A 23,623-nucleotide genomic window follows, 5' to 3' on the forward strand; every position below is an offset into this window, starting at 1 on the left:
TCATCTGCAGTGACCCTGTTTTCAAATGGGATCACATTCTTAGGCACTGGTGGTTAGGACTTCAACATATCTCTTTTTGGGGAGGGACAAAGTTCAGTGCATAAGAGGGTTATATATAAAAGTGGGATTTATAAAGTCAGTGTACGTCATGAACACATTTGGGTTGTATATAAAATTGAGCTCTGTAGCTGAAGCCACTGTCTCACAGGGTGTGAAGTACCAGAGCCAAAACATAAGACAGATTATCATCTTTAGGAGCAACATATTTTTCTAACCTTATTTTATATTACACACTTTGTAATATTGTAGGCTGCATAAATATTATTTTGGTTATGGTGTTCATAAACATTTAAAGTTTCTGGATTGGGTTTGCTTTCCAGGAATATTGGAAGCAGTTAGAGGAAATACGCCAACAGTACCACAATGACATGAAAGAAATTAGAAAGAAGATGGGGAGAGAACCAGAGGTAAATTCATTCTTCTAGGGGAAACATTGTTCTATCGATTTAGAGCTAACTAAATTGAGCTGGTATTAAAAGTAATGATTTCCTCATAGAAAAGATAAAGTTTTATCATAGAGATAATCATGCAGACTTCTTTTTTAATAGGAAAGCTGTCAGACCTCATTGGAACTTCAGTTTATTATGGTTTACGAGAGACTACACAAGATAATAAGGATATCTGAGATTCTCAGGAATGGCTATTATTAAAAGTACTTATTGATTGTTTTTCTCATGAATCACTCAATATGTATTTACTGAGCAGCAACTTTAGACCAGAACTGGATTAGATGCAGAAAGTCCAAAATGAGTGTAAGTTCATGCTCAGAAGGAGAAAAACAACAACAACAACAGCACACTAGCATTTTTTTCAACTCTCTGCAGAGTAAGGTTCTAAAGGCTATTTAAGGCAAAATCTGAGTGCAGTTGAACTGATTCTTAAAAATCTCTTAAAGGCGCCACATTGGAAATTCATCCTTCCATCTCCCAAGAAGGTCTCTAGAGTTGGCACAGATCACTGCTTCTTCAGAAGAACTTCAGATGAAATAGCCAGCCTGTGTTTGGAAACCATGTTGTAAGAAAGACACATGGCTATTGAAACACTAGGAACACACTCAGTGCCCTGGAATGCTCTCTTAGGAGAAGCTTGCAGGCACTGAGATGGCTGTCTCCCATCCCACATGGACTTGGCCACACACTCATTGAATAGAGCCACCATGCTCCTGATAATTGATCACTCTCTCTTTCTCTTCCACCGCAGTGCATACAGATAAATTCATATAAGTCAAATGAATGTATGGTGCAATTCAGTTGTTTTTGCCAGGCTGTGAACCAGAGCTTTCACATACTGTATTAGTCTGTTCTCATACTGCTAATAAAGACATACCTGAGACTGGGTAATTTATAAAGAAAAAGAGGTTTAATGGACTCACAGTTTCACATGGCTGGGGAGGCCTCACAATCATGGCAGAAGGCAAAGGTGGAGCAAAGTCATGCCTTACATGAAGGCAGGCAAGAGAGCTTGTGTAGGGGAACTCTCATTTACAAAACCATCAGATCTTGTGAGTCTTACTACCATGAAAACAGTATGGGGGAAACCACCCCCATGATTCAGTTATCTCCACCTGGCCCCACCCTTGACACATGGGGATTATTACAGTTCAAGGTGAGATTTGGGTGGGGACACAGCCAAACCATATCACATACATACTTTCTTTTATTTACCCCTATACAGAGAAGTTAAGTAGCTCATCCAAAGTCACGTAGCTATTACAAGGCAGACTAAATATTTCAATATCTGACTCTAGGCTGGGCACAGTAGCTCATGCCTGTAATCCCAGCAGTTTGAAAGGCTGAGGTGGGAGGATCCCTTGAGCCTAGGAATTTGAGACCAGCCTGGGCAACATAGGAAAACCCTAGCTCTAAACATATATATGTGTGTATATATATGTGTATGTACACAGATATATACAAAAAAATTTTAAATTAGCTGGGCATGGTGGTTTGCACCTATAGTCCTAGCTACTTGGGAGGCTAAAGCAGGAGGATTGCTTGAGCTGGGAGCTAAAGGCTGCGGTGAGCCATGATTGTGCCACTGTGCCCCAGCCTAGGATACAGAGCAAGATTCTGTCTCAAAAAAATAAAATAAAGTAAAATAAAACAAAAATCTGACTCTAAAACCCCTACTCACATTCATGCCTGTAATCCTAGCACTTTGGGAGGCCAAGGCAGAAGGATTGCTTGAGCCCAGGAGTTTGAGACCAGCCTGGGCAACATAATGAGACTCCATCTGTACGAAAAATTAAAAAAAGTAGTGGGGCATGGTGGTAAACGCTTCTAGTCCCAGCTACTCAGGAGGCTGAGGTGGGAGGCTGAGGTTGTTCCACTGCACTCCAGTCTGGGCAACAGAGGGAGGCCCTCTCTCAAAAAATTAAAAAATATAATTATAACCACTATTCTTTCTGGCATATGCAATTCTACTTGTAAATGGTTGGAATGGTGAGACACATATATAAAACAATCATAGAGTAAGCCCTGTAGGTGCACAGGAGCCAAGATGAGCAGAATGAGCAGGAAGCGGGTGTTTATGGAAGAAGTGGGTGGGGCCTAAACTGTGTCTGAGAAGAAGAGTGGAATATGGAGAGGCAGAGTTAAGGGAGGAGGGTGGGCATTCTGAAAGAGCCATGCGAAGGTTGGGATAGAGGACTGCATGTGCTGGGAGGGGCAGACTGGAGGTTGTTCTCTCCAGAGCAGAGGCCTGGCTCATGGTGGGCAGCCCAGAGCCATCATCAGCCTTATGTCTAAGGCTGATCTGGGATGGGCAGCCTGAGCCCTGCAAAAATGGATAGCAGACATTGGCCTGGCACGGTGGCTCACACCTGTAATCCCAGCACTTTGGGAGGCCGAGGCGGGCGGATCACGAGGTCAGGAGATCAAGACCATCCTGGCTAACACGATGAAGCCCCGTCTCTAATAAAAATACAAAAAAAAAAAAAAAAAAAAAGCCGGGCGTCGTGGCAGGCGCCTGTAGTCCCAGCTACTTGGGAGGCTGAGGCAGGAGAATGGCATGAACCCGGGAGGCGGAGCTTGCAGTGAGCCAAGATGGCACCACTGCACTCCAGCCTGGGCGACAAAGCGAGACTCCGTCTTAAAAAAAAAAAGGGTAGCAGACATTTCTACAGAGATTATGGAAGAAGGATTTGGGAAATACTGAGGCTGCGGGGGGGAAAAGGAGCCATAAAAAGGGTTCTGTCCAGCCATTCCATCACTGATCATGCATCAGCCAAGTAGCCTTCAGAGCTCACTCAGAACCAATCTTGTTGACTGTGTATAATTGTGTTAAAGGAGAACTCAAAAATAAGTCATAAAACCTATTTGGTGAAGAAGAGTAACCTGCCTGTCCATCAAGATGCATCTGAGGGAGAAGCACCTGTGCAGGTAATGATGGCTATGATTAGACATGTGTGTGCTTGCGGTGTGTGTGCTCTACCCAAGTGGCTCTTACCCTTCTCTGTGCAGCAGAACCATGTAGGGAACATTTTTTTTTTTTTTGGAGACAGAGTCTCACTCTGTTGCCAGGCTGGAGTGCAGTGGCATGATCTTGGCTCACTGCAACCTCTGCCTCCTGGGTTCAAGTGATTTCCTGTCTCAGGCTTCCGAGTAGCTGGGACTACAGGCATGTGCCACCATGCCCAGCTAATTTTTGTGTTTTTAGTAGACAGGGTTTCACCATGTTGGCCAGGATGGTCTTGATCTCTTGACCTCATTATCCACCAGCCTCAGCCTCCTAAGGTGCTGGGATTACAGGCATGAGTCACCACCTTTTTATCAGAACTTTTTAAAAACTCAGATGCCTCTCTGCCCCAGATGGTCTGGGATGGGGCCCAGGCATTCTGTCTGCAGAAGCTTGCTGGATGATTTAGTATGCAGCCAAATTTGAGAACTGCTGCTATTTAGCATAAGAACTTTCCACTCTCTGGAGGGTCTAAGTCAGTGTCTCAGACACATTGGTCAGGAAATCTGACAGTCAACTTCTCTTCCATTTCAACCTTATGTTTTTGGTGGAGGTAAGAGGCTGGGCAGAGTTGAAATAACAAATAAATCTTAAGAGAGTTTTTTTCCCTTCTAAGAAAAGATTATACAATTATAATGCAAGATGAATCTGTTGATTTCAACCAGTTCTGAGAATTATTCAACCTGTGAAATGACCTGATAAACAGTGCTTTTACAATGACATAAAATCATTACATAAATCATAAAATGTTTTACTTTTCAAGGAGTTATATTGATTTTGTGAATAAGAAGCCCAAACGTGCTTTTATTTTTGCTTAGTAAGAAGATTCTCAATGATTTGGCCCATACTGAGAATTATTATTTTTCTTTTCTTCTTTTTTTATTTTTTTAGACGGAGTTTTGCTCTTGTTGCCCAGGCTGGAGTGCAATGGCACGATCTCGGCTCACCGCAACCTCTGCCTCCCGGGTTCAAGCGATTCTCCTGCCTCAGCCTCCCAAGTAGCTGGGATTACAGGCTCCTGCCATCACACCCAGCTACTTTATGTATTTAAGTAGAGACAGGGTCTTACCATGTTGGCCAGGCTGGTCTTGAACTCCTGACCTCGGGTGATCCACCCTCCTCGGCCTCCCAAAGTGCTGGGATTACAGGTGTGAGCCACCTCGCCCAGCCTAATTTTTATTGTCTTTATAATTAGAGTAATTCTCTGTGTTTTAAATTATATTTATTGTTGGAGCTTGGTCCAGAGTCAACTAGAAATGGAAAATCCTCAAGGTATTATAAACTTGTCATTCAAAGGTGCCAGTAGAGTCACAGTCAAATTCCATGAAAACACGGCTCAGATGTTACAGACATGTTTTTCTCTCACATGTTTTTAACCTGGTTAGAGTAAATCCAGTGCCTTAAAGTTTTTTAAAGTCAGGTAATTAAAAATAAACCACTGGAAGAACACAAATAAATGATGGTACCTTCCCTCAAAAAGTTTATATCAGGAATTGGGTGAATAAAATTTTGTATATTTTATGCAAGAGGAACAACTTTGAAAGAAAACACACCAAAATGCCAATGGTGGTAATTGATGGTATCTGGATTGGTGTGAGTAGGGGTGATTATTGTCTCTCTACTTTTTAGATTTTTTTGTAAGAAGGTTACAGAACTTTTACTACAAATATGTATAATAAAGTGTCCATTCCTTAGTTCTGTCAGCATTCTAATCAATATCTTCAAACAAAAAAGCCATCTGAAGACAGGAGTGGTGGCACGAGACTATAGTTCCAGCTATTTGGGAGGCTGAGGAGTTTGAGACCAGCCTGGGTAATATAGCGAGACTCCATCTCTAAAACAAACAAAAAAAAGGTATCTGATATTTCCTGAAGGCTGTCCTCCAGAGCAATCCAGCAGCAGATCCCTTTGCAAACTTTTGTAAAGGAAATAATCATCACTTTTGTCTAATTTTTGAATTTAGGTTTTAATTATCTTTTTTGAAGGAAATATGCAGCTATATAATAAGACACTTTAAAAAAGTCTCTATTTGTAGAGTTATCTTTCCAAAATACTGATTTGAACACATTATTTCTCTACACGACAATCAATGGCGACTGCCATTTTCCTTAGCATGGTATGCTAGACCTTTGTGAATTGTTCCTAACAGAATGTTCCAGCATCATCACTCACACTTCCCCCAAACATACCCAAAGCTCTAAACTTTTCAAATTGCTTTTTAAAGCCCTACTTATTTAAAAAGACATCTTCCTTTTAACCTCCAGGCCTTCGTAAAATGCTCATTCCTCTACGAAATTTCCTTTCCCTCTCTTCTTTTCTTGCAAAACACATCGTATCAGACCTCCTGGTGAAGTTTCTAGCACAGCTTTTTTCTCTTTCTCCCTTAGAATTAATAACTGCCTTGTCTCTATGTCCACAGCATTTCCAAATACCTCATATACCAGCCTGTGTCAGTTTGAAGCATTATTAGCTATTTGCCCTGCAACCTTGGGAAGGGTGTTTTTCTGCCTTGCAATAGTATGAAGTCTGAAATCAGGACTCTGACTTATGTATCTTACTTATACTTGTGAAGTTGGTTGTCTGATATGCTTGGATAGTCTGGTTGTCTCAGTTGTATAATAAGTGCCCCATTACTTTCCTTAAAATACAACGACCTTAGATTCCAACCCCAGTCTACACCAGTGGGTGGGACATTCAATCTTAGTCTGCTGTCAAGCCCTCCAGGGTCATGTCATCTGAAAGGCCCTCTTGGCCCTGTGAAGACTGATAACTGTGCAGCCATGGGGTCTGGGATCTTGAGGCAGGAACTCCAGGCTGGTGTGCAGTCTCTTGGTCACCACTCCAATGTACTGCCACAGATTAGGACTTGAGTCCCCCATCTCTTTTAAAAAAAAAACAGTTTTATTGAGATATAATTGATCATAATAAATCACACATATTTAATGTATATGCTTTATATGATTGACATACACACCCATTAAACCATCACCACAATCAATATAGTTAGCGTAGCCATCACCTGCAAAAGTTTGTTGCGCCCTTTTGTAAACTCCTCTCTCTCATTCTCCCTGCCTCTCCTCCCATCTCTCATCCCCATGCAACCACAGATCTGCTTTCTGTCGCTGTAGGTTGGTTTGCATTTTCTAGATTTGTTTGGATTACATAAATGGAGTCGTGTTGTATGTACTCTTTTTTCTGGCTACTTTCATTCACATAATAATGTTGAGATTTATCCATGTTGCACATATTAATAGTTCATTATTCTTTATTGCTGAGTATATTCTATTGTATGAATATATCAAAATGTATTGATCCATTCACTTTAGATGGATATTTGGATTGTCTCCAGCTTTTGGCTGTTATAAATAAAGCTGCTAGGAACGTTCATATACAAATCTTTTTTTTTTTTTGAGACAAGCTTTGCCCTTGTTGCCCAGGCTGGAGTACAATGGTGCTATCTCAGTTCACTGCAACCTCCGCCTCCTGGGTTCAAGTGATTCTTCTGACTCAACCTCCCAAGTAGCTGAGACTACAGGCATGCGCCACCATGTCCGGCTAATTTTGTATTTTTAGTAGAGACGGGGTTTCACCATGTTGGTCAGGCTGGTCTCGAACTCCCGACCTGAGGTGATCCACCCACCTGAGCCTCCCAAAGTGCTGGGATTACAGGCGTGAGCCACCGTGCCTGGCTATCATGTACAAATCTTTATGTGGTCATATGCTTCTTTTCTTTCTTTTGGGTAAATACATTGAACTGGGATGGATGGATCATATAGTAGGTGTATATTTAACTTTCAAAGAACTACCAAATGGTGTGCCAGAATGGTCGCACTGTGTTATACTCTCCTTAACATTATATGAGTATTTCAGTTCTCTTTATGCAGCTCTCTCCTCTTTGGGTCTTTGCCTTTCAGACTGTAGCACCTTAATACCCCCAAGCCTTGTCTTACCAACTCAGGGAGTTGGCCACACTCATCTTTAGTTCCCCATCCCTGCACCTCATCAGTTCCCTATCCCCGCACCATGGCCTGCAAACACTCTCAAGACAGGAGGCTGAGGCAGTTGCAGGGCTTGTCTCATTGGTTTTCTGTTTCTCAGGGATTACTGTCTTTCATTGCTGGATGTCTAATGTATTAAAAACCATTTATCAAGTATATATTTGATCTGGCTCTTTGGTTGTTTCAGGTGAGGAATTAAATCCGGTTTCTGATACTCTGTCTTGGCTGAAAGCATACGATTTCAGTGCCCTCTGCTGGGGAGGGGTGGAGGGCACTCAAGTTCCATTTGGACATTGAGTTAGAGAGGTTGTGAGAGTTTACATACCTGCTCTGGAGCCTTTACCCCACTGTTCCCTCTGCATGGAAAATGCTCTCCCTAGACCAGCATATGCCCAGGTCCAATATCATTCCAGGGCTTAAATCAATTGTCAGATAAGCTTTGCCTGTGTTACTCTCACTCCCTACTCATCTTCCGTCCTGTTATCCTATTTTGTTCCCTTGATAGCACTTAACACTTTTTGAAATTATGTCGTTTGTTAATTCATTTATTACCTATCCTACTGCAGTAAAATGTAAGCTCCATGTCAGCAGGGACCTTTCTGGTCATGTCCACTGTGCTAACCCATTTTGAGGGTGTCTGGCCCCTAGGGAGTGCTCAGTGTGAATTTGTGAAGTGAATATTAAGATGAAGATGATGCTAAGTAGGTAGTTGGATATGTGAGTCTGGAGCTCAGAGGAGAGGAAAAGTGAAGCCTGAAGATACCCATTTAAGAGTCACTGCTGGCCGGGCACGGTGGCTCAAGCCTGTAATCCCAGCACTTTGGGAGGCCGAGACGGGCGGATCACGAGGTCAGGAGATTGAGACCATCCTGGCTAACACAGTGAAACCCCATCTCTACTAAAAATGCAAAAAACTAGCCGGGCGAGGTGGCGGGCACCTGTAGTCCCAGCTACTCGGGAGGCTGAGGCAGGAGAATGTCGTAAACCCGGGAGGCGGAGCTTGCAGTGAGCTGAGATCCGGCCACTGCACTCCAGCCTGGGCGACAGAGCAAGACTCCATCTCAAAAAAAAAAAAAGAGTCACTGCTTAACGGTGGCGTTTGTTTAAATCCATAGGAATGAGTGAAACCCCTTGTGTTAGGGAAGAGAAGAGCAGACGGCCCAAGATAGGACGCTAAGAAACCTCCGAATATGGAGTTCACATCTCAATTGTGCCTTTGAAATTCTTGTTATCCACTTTTAGTTCTCTTCCTCCTTGAAATTGCCTGCCAATTTTCAGAGCCCTCTCCTTCCTTTCTACCATCATGAGTTGCGCACTTTGCTTATTTTCCGGATTAAGATCATAAGCCTCTTAAAGGAAAGATCCTGTAGTCAAAATTACATTCTTGAATTGAATTGGGTTGGACTGGAGTGGACTGGAGTGATAAGTATTGTCACATTATAGAATTTCACCCACTGAAGTGCCAGTGTTAAATGTAGAATGGATACTGTGCCCAAGTTTTTAGTGAATTATTATTGACTTTCCATTATAAAAGCTTGTTTTTGTTCTTAATAATCACATTTGAGGGGGCGGAGCAAGATGGCCGAATAGGAACAGCTCCAGTCTCCAACTCCCAGCGCGAGCAACACAGAAGACCGGTGATTTCTGCATCTTCAACTGAGGTACTGGGGTCATCTCACTAGGGAGTGCCGGACAATCGGTGCTGGTCAGCTGCTGCAGCCTGACCAGCGATAGCTGAAGCAGGGCGAGGCATCGCCTCACCTGGGAAGCGCAAGGGGGAAGGGAATCCCTTTTCCTAGCCAGGGGAACTGAGACACACAACACCTGGAAAATCGGGTAACTCCCACCCCAATACCGCGCTTTAAACAAACGGGCACACCAGAAGAATATATCCCTCACCTGGCCGGAAGGGTCCCACGCCCACGGAGCCTCCCTCATTGCTAACACAGCAGTCTGCGGCGATCTAAGCGCAAGGCAGCAGCGAGGCTGGGGGAGGGGCACCCGCCATTGCTGAGGCTTAAGTAGGTAAACAAAGCCCCTGGGAAGCTCGAACTGGGTGGAGCTCACAGCAGCTCAAGGAAACCTGCCTGTCTCTATAGACTCCACCTCTGGGGGCAGGGCACAGCTAAAAAACAACAGGGGAAGCAGCAGAGGCCTGAGCAGACGCAAACGACTCTGTCTGACAGCTTTGAAGAGAGCAGTGGATCTCCCAACACGGAGGTTGAGATCTGAGAACGGACAGACTGTCTGCTTAAGTGGGTCACTGACCCCTGAGTAGCCTAACTGGGAGACATCCACCACTAGGGGCAGTCTGACACCCCACACCTCACAGGGTGGAGTACACCCCTGAGAGGAAGCTTCCAAAGTAAGAATCAGACAGGTACACTCGCTGTTCAGCAATATTCTATCTTCTGCAACCTCTGCTGCTGATACCCAGGCAAACAGGGTCTGGAGTGGATCTCAGGCAATCTCCAACAGACCTATAGCTGAGGGTCCTGACTGTCAGAAGGAAAACTATCAAACAGGAAGGACACCTATACCAAAACCCCATCAGTACGTCACCATCATCAAAGACCAGAGACAGAGAAAACCACAAAGATGGGGAAAAAGCAGGGCAGAAAAGCTGGAAATTCAAAAAATAAGAGCGCATCTCCCCCTGCAAAGGAGCGCAGCCCATCGCCAGCAACGGATCGAAGCTGGTCAGCGAATGACTTTGACAAGATGAGAGAAGAAGGCTTCAGTCCATCAAACTTCTCAGAGCTAAAGGAGGAATTACGTACCCAGCGCAAAGAAACTAAAAATCTTGAAAAAAGAGTGGAAGAATTGACAGACTAATTAGTGCAGAGAAGGTCATAAACGAAATGACAGAGATGAAAACCATGACACGAGAAATACGTGACAAATGCACAAGCTTCAGTAACCGACTCGATCAACTGGAAAAAAGAGTATCAGTAATTGAGGATCAGATGAATGAAATGAAGTGAGAAGAGAAACCAAAAGAAAAAAGAAGAAAAAGAAATGAACAAAGCCTGCAAGAAGTATGGGATTATGTAAAAAGACTAAATCTACGTCTGATTGGGGTGCCTGAAAGTGAGGGGGAAAATGGAACCAAGTTGGAAAACACTCTTCAGGATATCATCCAGGAGAACTTCCCCAACCTAGTAGGGCAGGCCAACATTCAAATTCAGGAAATACACAGAACACCACAAAGATACTCCTCGAGAAGAGCAACTCCAAGACACATAATTGCCAGATTCACCAAAGTCGAAATGAAGGAAAAAATCTTAAGGGCAGCCAGAGAGAAAGGTCGGGTTACCCACAAAGGGAAGCCCATCAGACTAACAGCAGATCTCTCGGCAGAAACTCTACAAGCCAGAAGAGAGTGGGGGCCAATATTCAACGTTCTTAAAGAAAAGAATTTTAAACCCAGAATTTCATATCCAGCCAAACTAAGTGTCATCAGTGAAGGAGAAATAAAATCCTTTACAGATAAGCAAATGCTTAGAGATTTTGTCACCACCAGGCCTGCCTTACAAGAGACCCTGAAGGAAGCCCTAAACATGGAAAGGAACAACCGGTACCAGCCATTGCAAAAACATGCCAAAATGTAAAGACCATCGAGGCTAGGAAGAAACTGCATCAACTAACGAGCAAAATAACCAGTTAATATCATAATGGCAGGATCAAGTTCACACATAACAATATTAACCTTAAATGTAAATGGACTAAATGCTCCAATGAAAAGACACAGACTGGCAAACTGGATAAAGAGTCAAGACCCATCAGTCTGCTGTATTCAGGAGACCCATCTCACATGCAGAGACATACATAGGCTCAAAATAAAGGGATGGAGGAAGATCTACCAAGCAAATGGAGAACAAAAAAAAGCAGGGGTTGCAATCCTAGTCTCTGATAAAACAGACTTTAAACCATCAAAGATCAAAAGAGACAAAGAAGGCCATTACATAATGGTAAAGGGATCAATTCAACAGGAAGAGCTAACTATACTAAATATATATGCACCCAACACAGGAGCACCCAGATTCATAAAGCAAGTCCTTAGAGACTTACAAAGAGACTTAGACTCCCATACAATAATAATGGGAGACTTCAACACTCCACTGTCAACATTAGACAGATCAACGAGACAGAAAGTTAACAAGGAGATCCAGGAATTGAACTCATCTCTGCACCAAGCCGACCTAATAGACATCTATAGAACTCTCTGCCCCAAATCAACAGAATATACATTCTTCTCAGCACCACATCGCACTTATTCCAAAATTGACCACATAATTGGAAGTAAAGCACTCCTCAGCAAATGTAAAAGAACAGAAATTATAACAAACTGTCTCTCAGACCACAGTGCAATCAAACTAGAACTCAGGACTAAGAAACTCAATCAAAACCGCTCAACTACATGGAAACTGAACAACCTGCTCCTGAATGACTACTGGGTACATAACGAAATGAAAGCACAAATAAAGATGTTCTTTGAAACCAATGAGAACAAAGATACAACATACCAGAATCTCTGGGACACATTTAAAGCAGTGTGTAGAGGGAAATTTATAGCACTAAATGTCCACAAGAGAAAGCAGGAAAGATCTAAAATTGACACTCTGGCATCACAACTAAAAGAACTAGAGAGGCAAGAGCAAACACATTCAAAAGCTAGCAGAAGGCAAGAAATAACTAAGATCAGAGCAGAACTGAAGGAGATAGAGACACAAAAAACCCTCCAAAAGTCAATGAATCCAGGAGTTGGTTTTTTGAAAAGATCAACAAAATTGACAGACCGCTAGCAAGACTAATAAAGAAGAAAAGAGAGAGGAATAAAATAGAGGCAATAAAAAATGATAAAGGGGATATCACCACCGACCCCACGGAAATACAAACTACCATCAGAGAATACTATAAACACCTCTACGCAAATCAACTAGAAAATCTAGAAGAAATAGATAATTTCCTGGACACTTACACTCTCCCAAGACTAAACCAGGAAGAAGTTGAATCCCTGAATAGACCAATAGCAGGCTCTGAAATTGAGGCAACAATTAATAGCCTACCCACCAGAAAAAGTCCAGGACCAGATGGATTCACAGCTGAATTCTAGCAGAGGTACAAGGAGGAGCTGGTACCATTCCTTCTGAAACTATTCCAATCAATAGAAAAAGAGGGAATCCTCCCTAACTCATTTTATGAGGCCAACATCATCCTGATACCAAAGCCTGGCAGAGACACAACAAAAAAAGAGAATTTTAGACCAATATCCCTGATGAACATCGATGCAAAAATTCTCAATAAAATACTGGCAAACCGGATTCAGCAGCACATCAAAAAGCTTATCCACCATGATCAAGTGGGCTTCATCCCTGGGATGCAAGGCTGGTTCAACATTCGCAAATCAATAAACGTAATCCAGCATATAAACAGAACCAAAGTCAAGAACCACATGATTATCTCAATAGATGCAGAAAAGGCATTTGACAAAATTCAACAGCCCTTCATGCTAAAAACGCTCAATAAATTAGGTATTGATGGAACGTACCTCAAAATAATAAGAGCTATTTATGACAAACCCACAGCTAATATCATACTGAACAGGCAAAAACTGGAAAAATTCCCTTTGAAAACTGGTACAAGACAGGGATGCCCTCTCTCACCACTCTTATTCAACATAGTGTTGGAAGTTCTGGCTAGGGCAATCAGGCAAGAGAAAGAAATCAAGGGTATCCAGTTAGGAAAAGAAGAAGTCAGATTGTCCCTGTTTGCAGATGACATGATTGTATATTTAGAAAACCCCATCGTCTCAGCCCAAAATCTCCTTCAGCTGATAAGCAACTTCAGCAAAGTCTCAGGATATAAAATTAATGTGCAAAAATCACAAGCATTCTTATACACCAGTAACAGACAAGCAGAGAGCCAAATCGGGAATGAACTTCCATTCACAATTGCTTCAAAGAGAATAAAATACCTAGGAATCCAACTTACAAGGGATGTAAAGGACCTCTTCAAGGAGAACTACAAACCACTGCTCAGTGAAATCAAAGAGGACACAAACAAATGGAAGAACATACCATGCTCATGGATAGGAAGAATCAATATCGTGAAAATGCCCATACTGCCCAAGGTTATTTATAGATTCAATGCCATCCCCATCAAGCTACCAATGAGTTTCTTCACAGAATTGGAAAAAACGGCTTTAAAGTTCATATGGAACCAAAAAAGAGCCTGCATTGCCAAGACAATCCTAAGTCAAAAGGACAAAGCTGGAGGCGTCACGCTACCTGACTTCAAACTATACTACAAGGCTACAGTAACCAAAACAGCATGGTACTGGTACCAAAACAGAGATATAGACCAATGGAACAGAACAGAGTCCTCAGAAATAATACCACACATCTACAGCCATCTGATCTTTGACAAACCTGAGAGAAACAAGAAATGGGGAAAGGATTCCCTATTAAATAAATGGTGCTGGGAAAATTGGCTAGCCATAAGTAGAAAGCTGAAACTGGATCCTTTCCTTACTCCTTATATGAAGATTAATTCAAGATGGATTAGAGACTTAAATGTGGCCAGGCGCGGTGGCTCAAGCCTGTAATCCCAGCACTTTGGGAGGCCGAGACGGGCGGATCACGAGGTCAGGAGATCGAGACCATCCTGGCTAATATGGTGAAACCCCGTCTCTATTAAAAAATACAAAAAAACTAGCCAGGCGACGAAGCGGGCGCCTGTAGTCCCAGCTACTCGGGAGGCTGAGACAGGAGAATGGCGTGAACCCGGGAGGCGGAGCTTGCAGTGAGCTGAGAGCCGGCCACTGCACTCCAGCCTGGGCGGCAGAGCAAGACTCCGTCTCAAAAAAAAAAGAGACTTAAATGTTAGACCTAATACCATAAAAACCCTAGAAGAAAATCTAGGTAGTACCATTCAGGACATAGGCATGGGCAAGGACTTCATGTCTAAAACACTAAAAGCAACGGCACCAAAAGCTGAAATTGACAAATGGGATCTCATTAAACTAAAGAGCTTCTGCACAGCAAAAGAAACTACCATCAGAGTGAACAGGCAACCTACAGAATGGGAGAAAATTTTTGCAATCTACTCATCTGACAAAGGGCTAATATCCAGAATCTACAAAGAACTCAAACAAATTTACAAGAAAAAAAAAAAAAAACCATCAAAAAGTGGGGAAAGGATATGAACAGACATTTCTCAAAAGAAGACATTCATACAGCCAACAGACACATGAAAAAATGCTCATCATCACTCGCCATCAGAGAAATGCAAATCAAAACCACAATGAGATACCATCTCACACCAGTTAGAACGGCAATCATTAAAAAATCAGGAAACAACAGGTGTTGGAGAGGATGTGGAGAAATAGGAACACTTTTACACTGTTGGTGGGATTGTAAGCTAGTTCAACCATTATGGAAAACAGTATGGCAATTCCTCAAGGATCTAGAACTAGATGTACCATATGACCCAGCCATCCCACTACTGGGTATATACCCAAAGGATTATAAATTATTCTACTACAAAGACACATGCACACTTATGTTTATTGCAGCACTATTCACAATAGCGAAGACTTGGAATCAACCCAAATGTCCATCTGTGACAGACTGGATTAAGAAAATGTGGCACATATACACCATGGAATACTATGCAGCCATAAAAAAGGATGAGTTTGTGTCCTTTGTAGGGACATGGATGCAGCTGGAAACCATCATTCTTAGCAAACTATCACAAGAAGAGAAAACCAAACACCGCATGTTCTCACTCATAGGTGGGAACTGAACAATGAGATCACTTGGACTGGGAAAGGGGAACATCACACACTGGGGTCTATCATGGGGAGGGGGGAGGGGGGAGGAATTGCATTGGGGAGTTATACATGATATAAATGATGACTTGATGGGTGCTGACGAGTTGATGGGTGCAGCACACCAACATGGCACAAGTATACATATGTAACAAACCTGCACATTATGCACATGTACCCTAGAACTTAAAGTATAATATAAATAAATAAATTAAATCAATCAATCAATCAATCAATAAATAAATAAAAAAGAAAAAAAAATCACATTTAACCCGGAAATCAACTCATGTAAACATACAGTGATAAAATTCTATTTTTCTCTAAATTTTCAGGACATTGAAAGAGACTTGAAACAAATGAGGCTTCAGAGCACAAAAGAAAGTAAAAATCCAGAACAGAAATATAAAGCTAAGGTAAGAAATACTTTTGTCTTTGTGTTCCATATTAAATAGCTGGCTGGGGAACCACCTTGTGATCCGGGTTGCCTACATGATTTTCCCCCAACTATTTTATAGAACTGCTCTATTTTGTGATGTGAGACTAATGGTTTTAAGAATCTATAATGTCAAACAAAATTGACCTAGGGAGTTGTAATTTTAAGGCTTTTATTGAATTGCTAAACTGATTTTTTTTTTGCTTTCTCCTAGAAGGGGGTAAAGTTTGAAATTAATTTAGACAAATGTATTTCTGATGAAAACATCCTCCAAGAGGAAGAGGTATGGCATTAAGTCTAAATTTCCATTAGTAGGTATGAGAAAATGCATATATCTTACTTAATAGCATGTTTCATGAAATTATTTCACAGGCCGTAGGGATAATTTTTTTCAACTTTTATCTTAGATTCAGGTGGTACATGTGCAGATTTGTTACCTGGATATATTGTGTGATGTTGAGGTTTGGGATATGAATGATCCCGTTACCCAAGTACTGAGCATAATACCCAGTAGTTAGTTTTTCAAGCCTTGCTTCCCTCCTTTCTTACCCCCACTGTAGTAGCTCCCAGTATCTATTGTTGCCATCTTTATGTCCATGAGTACCCAATGTTTAGCTCCCACTTATAAGTGAGAACATGCAGAATTTGGTTTTCTATCCCTATGTAATTTGCTCACGATAGTGGCCTCTAGCTGCTTCCATGTTGCTGCAAAGGGCATGATTTCATTCTTTTTTATGGCTGCATAGTATTCCATGGTGTATATGTACCACATTTTCTTTATCCCGACCACCACTGATGGGCACGTAGGTTTATTCCATGACTTTGTTATTGTGAATAGTGCTGGGATGAACATGAGAGTATATGTGTCTTTTTGGTAGAATGATTTTTTTTCTTTTGGATATATACCCAGTAATGGGATTGCTGGGTTGAACAGTTCTGTTTTAAGTTCTTTGAGAAATATCCAAACTGCTTCCTACAGTGGTTGAATTAATTTACATTACATTTCCACCAACACTACATAAACATTCCCTTTTCTCTGCAGCCTCGCCAATATTTGTTTTTTGACTTTTTAGTAATGGCCATTCTGACTCATGTGAGATGGTATTTCATTGTGGTTTTGATTTGTATTTCTCTGATAATTAGGGATGATGAGTATTCTTTTACATAGTTGTTGGCTGCTTGTATGTCTTCTTTTGAGAAGTGTCTGTTTCTGTGTTTTGTCTACTTTAAAATTTGGGTTGTTTTTTCTTGTTCAGTTAAGTTTCTTATAAAGTCTGGATATTAGACCTTTGTTGGATGCATAATTTGCAAATATTTTCTCCCATTCTGTAGGTTGCCTGTTCACTCTGATGATAGTTTCTTTTGCTGTGCAGAAGCTCTTTAGTTTAATTAGGTCCCACTTGTCAATTTAATCAGGTCCCACTTGTCAAGTTTATTTTTCCATTTTACCTTTTCTGAATTCACCTTTTAAGTCAATATAAGTATGAATAATTATACCTAATGCTCAATCTATTTAATGTTTTTTATTAACTTAAAACATTTTCATGTTAGCATTTATTATTTTTATGAGCATTTACTACACAAAGACTTCATCAGAGTGGTGATAGTTAGCATTCACCTCTGTTCAACCATAAGTTCCTAAATGCCTCAGAGCTGTGACATCAGAGTGGAGCAGATCTGGGGACCTGCTTCTGGGTGGGAACTTGAGAAGTGGTACTCTCACAGAGCTTCTGTGAAGTGAGGTGCTGACGTTGCCCTGCTGAAATGAAAGAATGGAGTCCAAAAAGTTTTAACTGCTACTCTTTGTTATTCTTTGCTGTGATCTGCTTGAAACTGAAGTGGTCATTTTGGTATTGACTACAAAATACTAGGAGCAGATTTAGGGAGCTGGTTTAAGAATATTGTACACTTAAAACAGGGCATGAATGACAAAAGCTTGAGAGCACTGTAGAATGGAACTGAAGTGGAATAATATTGAAGTCAGAAAGTCTAGATAAAATTAAGTTGCCTTCTGACCAGTGCTTGACACTGTTAACATGGAGACAAAATGAAAACATTTCTGTTTTTATCTTATTCTAACATAGCTCTAGTTTTAAAACTCTATGGATTTATTTGTTTAGTAAACATATGTTGAATATTTACCATATACCTTGCTAATTAGTTTTACTAGGAACACAAAAATATGGTTTTTCTTTCTTTCAAAATATGGCTAATTTATCATGAAACACTGTGGAATTGATTTAGGCAATGGATATACTAAATGAAACTTTGACCTTTGAGGATGGCCTGAAGTTTAAGGAATATAAATGTGTAAAGGAGCATGGAGATTATACAGACAAAGCATTTGAGAAACTTCACTGCCCAGAAGCAGGTACGTGTCTCTTGAAAACTGTAAGTGAAAAGGAACTGTTTTATTAGCAACCCATCTTGAACTCTGTCCCCATGCATCTGCCTCGGCTCCACCGTTACTTGACCCCTCTCTGCTCTAAGCAAGGCAGAAACACACTTCCTATTCTCCTGCCACCCATGCAGTGACCACACTCCCTGAGATCCAGCCCTCCTCTCCTGCTCCACACCCACTCCCTCCTGCAGCTTCAGCTTCTCCTGGGAGCTCCAGACTTACCAGTCTTTCTCATTATCTTCTGGGAACCTCCATGGACAAGTGTTGTCAGTATCTGAAACTCAGCTGTGTAAAGTCAAGCTCTTCTGTGCTCTTCCTTTCCAGTGACCCTTTATTTTGGTCAGTGTCACAGCTGCAACTGGCTGGGGCCAAGTTGCAGTAAAAGAATTTATGAACACAATTGTAGGTAAAGAAAGGCAGATTTATTAAGGTAAAAAGATACGTTGTAAGAGTGCAGTGGGCAGCACAGCAGAGAAGGGGCTGTCTGCCAAGAAGCAGGGGCTAGAGGGAAGTTTTATAGGGTCCTATTGGAGGAGCTACATGCTAGTAAGGTGTGCAGGTAAGGTTTCGCTGCTGGGGCTACATGTGGAAGGAATGAGGTATTTGGGAATAGGATGTGCCAGCAGCTTATCTGTGATTGGTCATCTCTCAGAACAGTTGTTCCCCCACCCCCAACCCCCAACCCTCACTGGGACCCCTCCCTTGTTGTTGTTTACTTATCTTATGAGAACTTCACAGTCAGTGCTGTCACCAGGGTGCACCCTCAGCATAGTGTCTACTCTGAGACGTCTCTGGAGTCTTCCTCTTCCTTCCTTCCCTCTGTTACTAGTTTAGAGCTCTGTCATCTCTCAGTAGTGTAGTGTAGACTTCAGAGACAGGGGAGTTTGAATCTCAGCTGTTGCTGCCACTTTCTGGTTATGTGACCTTTCTTTCACAAGTTATTCCAACACTCTGAATCTCAGTTTCATCTTAGAAACAGGGGGTAATAGTAGTAGGAATAGCCACACAGGGTTATTGTGAGGACCAACGTGACTTTTGATGTATAAACGACCTGGCACATACTAGGTGCCTAATATAAGTGCTGTCTTTTCATTTTCCCTTTGCCTTCCCCTCACTGTGTTGCCTTATTCGCTTATGTGACATCCTTTTCTCTAGTATTTCCCCTTCATTCTCTAAATGGTTACTGTATTAGTCCATTTTCATGCTGCTAATAAAGACATACCTGAGACTGAGCAATTTACAAAAGAAAGAGGTTTAATTGGACTTACAGTTCCGCACGGATGGGGAAGCCTCACAATCATGGTGGAAGGCAAGGAGAAGCAAGTTACATCTTACATGGATGGCAGCAGGCAGAGAGAAAGAACTTGTGTAGAGGAACTCCTCTTTTTAAAACTATCTTATCTCATGAGATTCATTCACCATCACAAGAACAGCATGGGAAAGACCCGCCCCCATGATTCAACCACCTCCTACTGGGCCCCCCCCACCCCGACAACACACAGGAATTCAAGATGAGATTTGGGTGGGGACACAGCCAAACCATATCAGCTGCTAAAGTTATCTTGGCATATTATTACTCTGCTCAGATTTTTTCTGGATAATACCTGCAGAATAAGGTCCATTTCACATATTATCACATTTTACACTACATGGCCTAATTCTGTTGTGACCCACTTTTCTCATCCCAGCACTGCCTCGTTCCTTCCATGGAAAATGGGATCCATACAGCCTGCTGGAATGCCCATTTTCTACTAGAGCTGAAATGTCCATTTTCTCCTATAGCATTTACAGACCTGACTTGGCTCAGTTTCCTCTTCCTGGAATACTCTCTGCCTTATTTCCTTCTGGAAAAATCTCCATTCAGCAGGCATCTCCCTTGTGCCAAAGACTGCTTGGTGGTAGGGAGCTCAAAGATGAATGAAATCTGGACCCTGTTCTCAATATCACAGAAGTGTTATGAGCAAAAGAGGCACAGAACATGTTTTCTGAGCCTGAAATGTTAATCACTGTTGAAATGCGAGCTGGGTAGAGTCAGGGAGGTCTGCACTCCTCCAGGGCTTGGCATGCCATCATATTTGTGATTGAGAAGGATCATGCTGGCTGCAGAGCAAAGGATGGCATGGAGGGCAAGAATGAAGGCAGGAGAAGAGTCCAAGTGCATGAGCCAGAGTGGTGCAGGAGGAATAGATACTGAGTGTGGGACCTGAGGAAGAGAAGGGGCTCAAGGATATTCCCAGTTTGCTAATTCAAATGCATGAAGCTTTCATCAACCAAAAATATATCACATGGAGGGTAATGGGGTCGAGAGAGACAAGGTAGTGATCTAAATTTGGAACATGTTGATATTTAGATCTATATAGCATCAACTGCAGATGCTATATAAGACTGAAGGCCTGGGGCATATCAGGGATAAAGATATAGCTTGGTGGCCCTTAGCATATCTGTGGTTTTTAACCTTCGTGATGGTCAAAATACCTATGCAGAAGGACTGGAGTGAGAGGGAAATGGGACTTAGGACATATCCCTACCACTATATAGACAAACTTTGGAGAATCAGGAGAGAGTAAAGCCAAAGGAGGAGAGACAGGTCATGGAGGAGGCACAGGAATTGGCAGCATCAACTGGAGGAGAAAGGCCAGATGAGGTGAGTGCGATTTGGTCCTTCAGGAGCCGTTAATGGCCTCAGGGAAAGCAGTCAACTGTGTGAGGGGTAAATTCAACTGTTATCTTTGCATCGGTTTGCTGGGAAAAGCAGAGGAGGTTGGCTGTTTTTTAGATAAAAGGAAAAAAAGTCCTTCATTATTAGTATACGGAAAATTGTCTCTCATTTTAATCTGTATTCCTGTAATAATTATTCAGGCTGAATAATTTTTCCATATGTTTGTTGACCATTCATATTTCTTTTCTTTTTTTTTTTTTTGAGATGGCGTCTCCCTCTGTCACCCAGGCTATAGTGCAGTGGCACAATCATGGCTCACTGCAACCTCCGTCTCCTGGGTTCAAGCAATTCTCCTGCCTCAGCCTCCCTAGCTAGGTGCACGCCACCACACCTAGCTAATTTTTTAAATATTTTTAGTAGAGACGAAGTTTCACCATGTTGGCCAGGCTGGTATTCGAACTCTTGATCTCAGGTGATCCACCCACCTCTGCCTCCCAAAGTGCTGGGATTACAGGCATGATCCACCACGCCCGGCCAACCCTTCATATTTCTCTTATGAATTACGTATGAATTATGTACTCATGCCCTTCATCCTTTTTTCTACTGAAAATGACATATTTGTTTTTTTCTTTATAAGACTGATTTAAATCAAACCTTTGCCTGTAATACGTATTGCAAATGTTTTCCTCAGTTGGTTGTCAGATCTCATTTATAGTAGTAACAGCAAATATATATGAGTGTGTATGTGTATTCATTCACTTAGGAATAAACTTTATGAGAATTGTGTGGCATATAGAAAGAAAACTGTAAAACTTTGCTGAGGTATTTACAGACCACTTGAATAAATGGAGAGAAATAGCAGTGCTATATATTGGAAATATTTTTTCCAAATAAATATTGCAGTATCATTGTCTGAGGTATTACCCAGAACTCTTTGTCTCATGACCAGAAGAATAAGGAGCATGGACACCAAGGGTGAGTTTGGACCAAAAGTTTAATAAACGAAAGAGGAAAGCTCTTCACTGTGGAGAGGGGACCCAAGAGAGTTGCCATATCACAGCTGAGTACAAAGGCTTTTATGAGGAACCTGATAGGGCTGGGTGTTTCACTTGCATAAGGTGTGAGTTTCTGGCAGCTCCACCCCGTTCTCCTAGTATGCTGACTGGCTGGGGGTTGTTTTTGGAAAAGGCACCACTCAGAAAATGACATGATGGTTGACCAGGCATGGTAGCTCATGCCTGTAATCCCAGCACTTTGGGAGGCCAAGGTGGGCAGATCTCTCAAGGCCAGGAATTCAAGACTAGCCTGGCCAATATGGCAAAAGCCTATCTCTACTAAAAATACAGAAATTAGCCAGGTGTGGTGGTGCATACCTGTGATCTCAGCTACTTGGGAAGCTGCAGCACAAGAATCACTTGGACCTGGGAGGTGAAGGTTGCAGTGAGCCAAGATTGTGCAACCATACTCCAGTCACTCCAGCCAGGCGACAGAACAAGCAAGACTCCATCTCAAAAAAAAAAAAAAAAAAAAAAAAATTGACATAGTGTAAAGACCAATTGGAGCCTTGGCCCACAACCAGCTGAGTGTCAGAGTGATGGTTCACACAGGCTTGGCTCACAGTCCAAAGTATGCCCCAAAAAGGAAAGGAATGTGCTCATTGGAGGCCACCATGTACATGCCCACAAAAGGAGAAGGAACTGTTTGCTGGAGGCCCACTGATTGCACAAAGGACAAAGGCATTTCTGTGTTGGGCTTGCTCCCTTATCTGTGCAGCTGTGGGCATGTTTTAGGCAAGCTTCCTGTGCTAGTTCCCTTATATGTGTCTGCAGCTTGATTTTTCAGACTGTTCTTTTGTTTGAAAGAATTCTGAGGACCTGCCCTAACTGCCTGCCTAACTGGTTCTTTCTTTCTCCTCCCTCAATATGTGGATTCATGGCTATTTCAATCAAAACCACAGTAGGATTTTTTTTTTTTTTTTTTTTTTTTTTTTATGGTATAGGGAGATCTCAGCAGGTTGGAGAATCCTGCAGCTTCTTAAGTAGCCAAAAATTTTGAAAAAGAAGAACAGTGAAGTGGTACTTACCTTTCCAAACATCAAAATATATTACAGAAATTATGGTCATTCAAACAATATGATAGTAGCACCCAAACAGTTAAAACAGTGAGAAGAGAAAGCTAGAAACAAATCCTAGTATGTATCATAATTCAGCACAAATGAAAAGTAACATCACAAGTCAGTGTGAAAAGAAAGGATTATTCAAATAAATGCTGCTGGGCCAATTGGTTAACAGTTTGGGGAAGATTGTGAAATCAGACCCTATATAATATGATACAACAAAATTTTAAAAAATCAAAGCGTTTATATGTAAAAAAGTTATACATTCAAAAATGAAATAAAGGAATATAGGTAATTTTTTTTTAACAAGGAAGAGCTAACTGTTCAAAATACATAGAAAAAAATCACAGAATTAGTAATAATTCAACTTTAACAACAAAAAGCTGTGTAGTAAAGCAAATAATATCTAATCCCTAGAATTGTCATTTTCAATAATGTATCTATTGAATTATACATTATGATTAAATAATCATAAATGTCCACAAAAATTTAGTTACAAATGAGGTCATTATATGATGGTATTATTTTTTAATAGTGAAAAATCATTAGTAACCTAAAAATCTGGCAGGAAATGATTAGTTATATTACATTCATAAAGCAGAATATTATGTTTGCTTTAAAATAGCTGTATAGAAGAATATTTAATAACCTGGATATGATCTGTAGGTGATT

General features: G+C 41.5%; 1 protein-coding gene across 2 annotated transcripts in view; it reads left to right on the forward strand.

Annotated features, from left to right (window-relative positions):
- The window catches only part of NEK5 (NIMA related kinase 5), a 100,122-nt gene that overhangs the window by 46,218 nt on the left and 30,281 nt on the right, over nt 1-23,623 (forward strand). The window contains exons 16-21 of one of the 2 annotated variants that reach the window (XM_010352915.2): nt 381-467; nt 3,345-3,437; nt 4,405-4,479; nt 15,675-15,755; nt 15,990-16,058; nt 18,020-18,146. In XM_010352915.2, the coding sequence (XP_010351217.2) occupies nt 381-467; nt 3,345-3,437; nt 4,405-4,479; nt 15,675-15,755; nt 15,990-16,058; nt 18,020-18,146 (532 nt within the window). The remainder of the gene's footprint in view (nt 1-380; nt 468-3,344; nt 3,438-4,404; nt 4,480-15,674; nt 15,756-15,989; nt 16,059-18,019; nt 18,147-23,623) is intronic. The other variant, XM_030922027.1, reaches the window with a different exon arrangement.

This window comes from Rhinopithecus roxellana, chromosome 18 (genome assembly GCF_007565055.1).
Source record: "Rhinopithecus roxellana isolate Shanxi Qingling chromosome 18, ASM756505v1, whole genome shotgun sequence".
NCBI lineage: Eukaryota > Metazoa > Chordata > Mammalia > Primates > Cercopithecidae > Rhinopithecus > Rhinopithecus roxellana.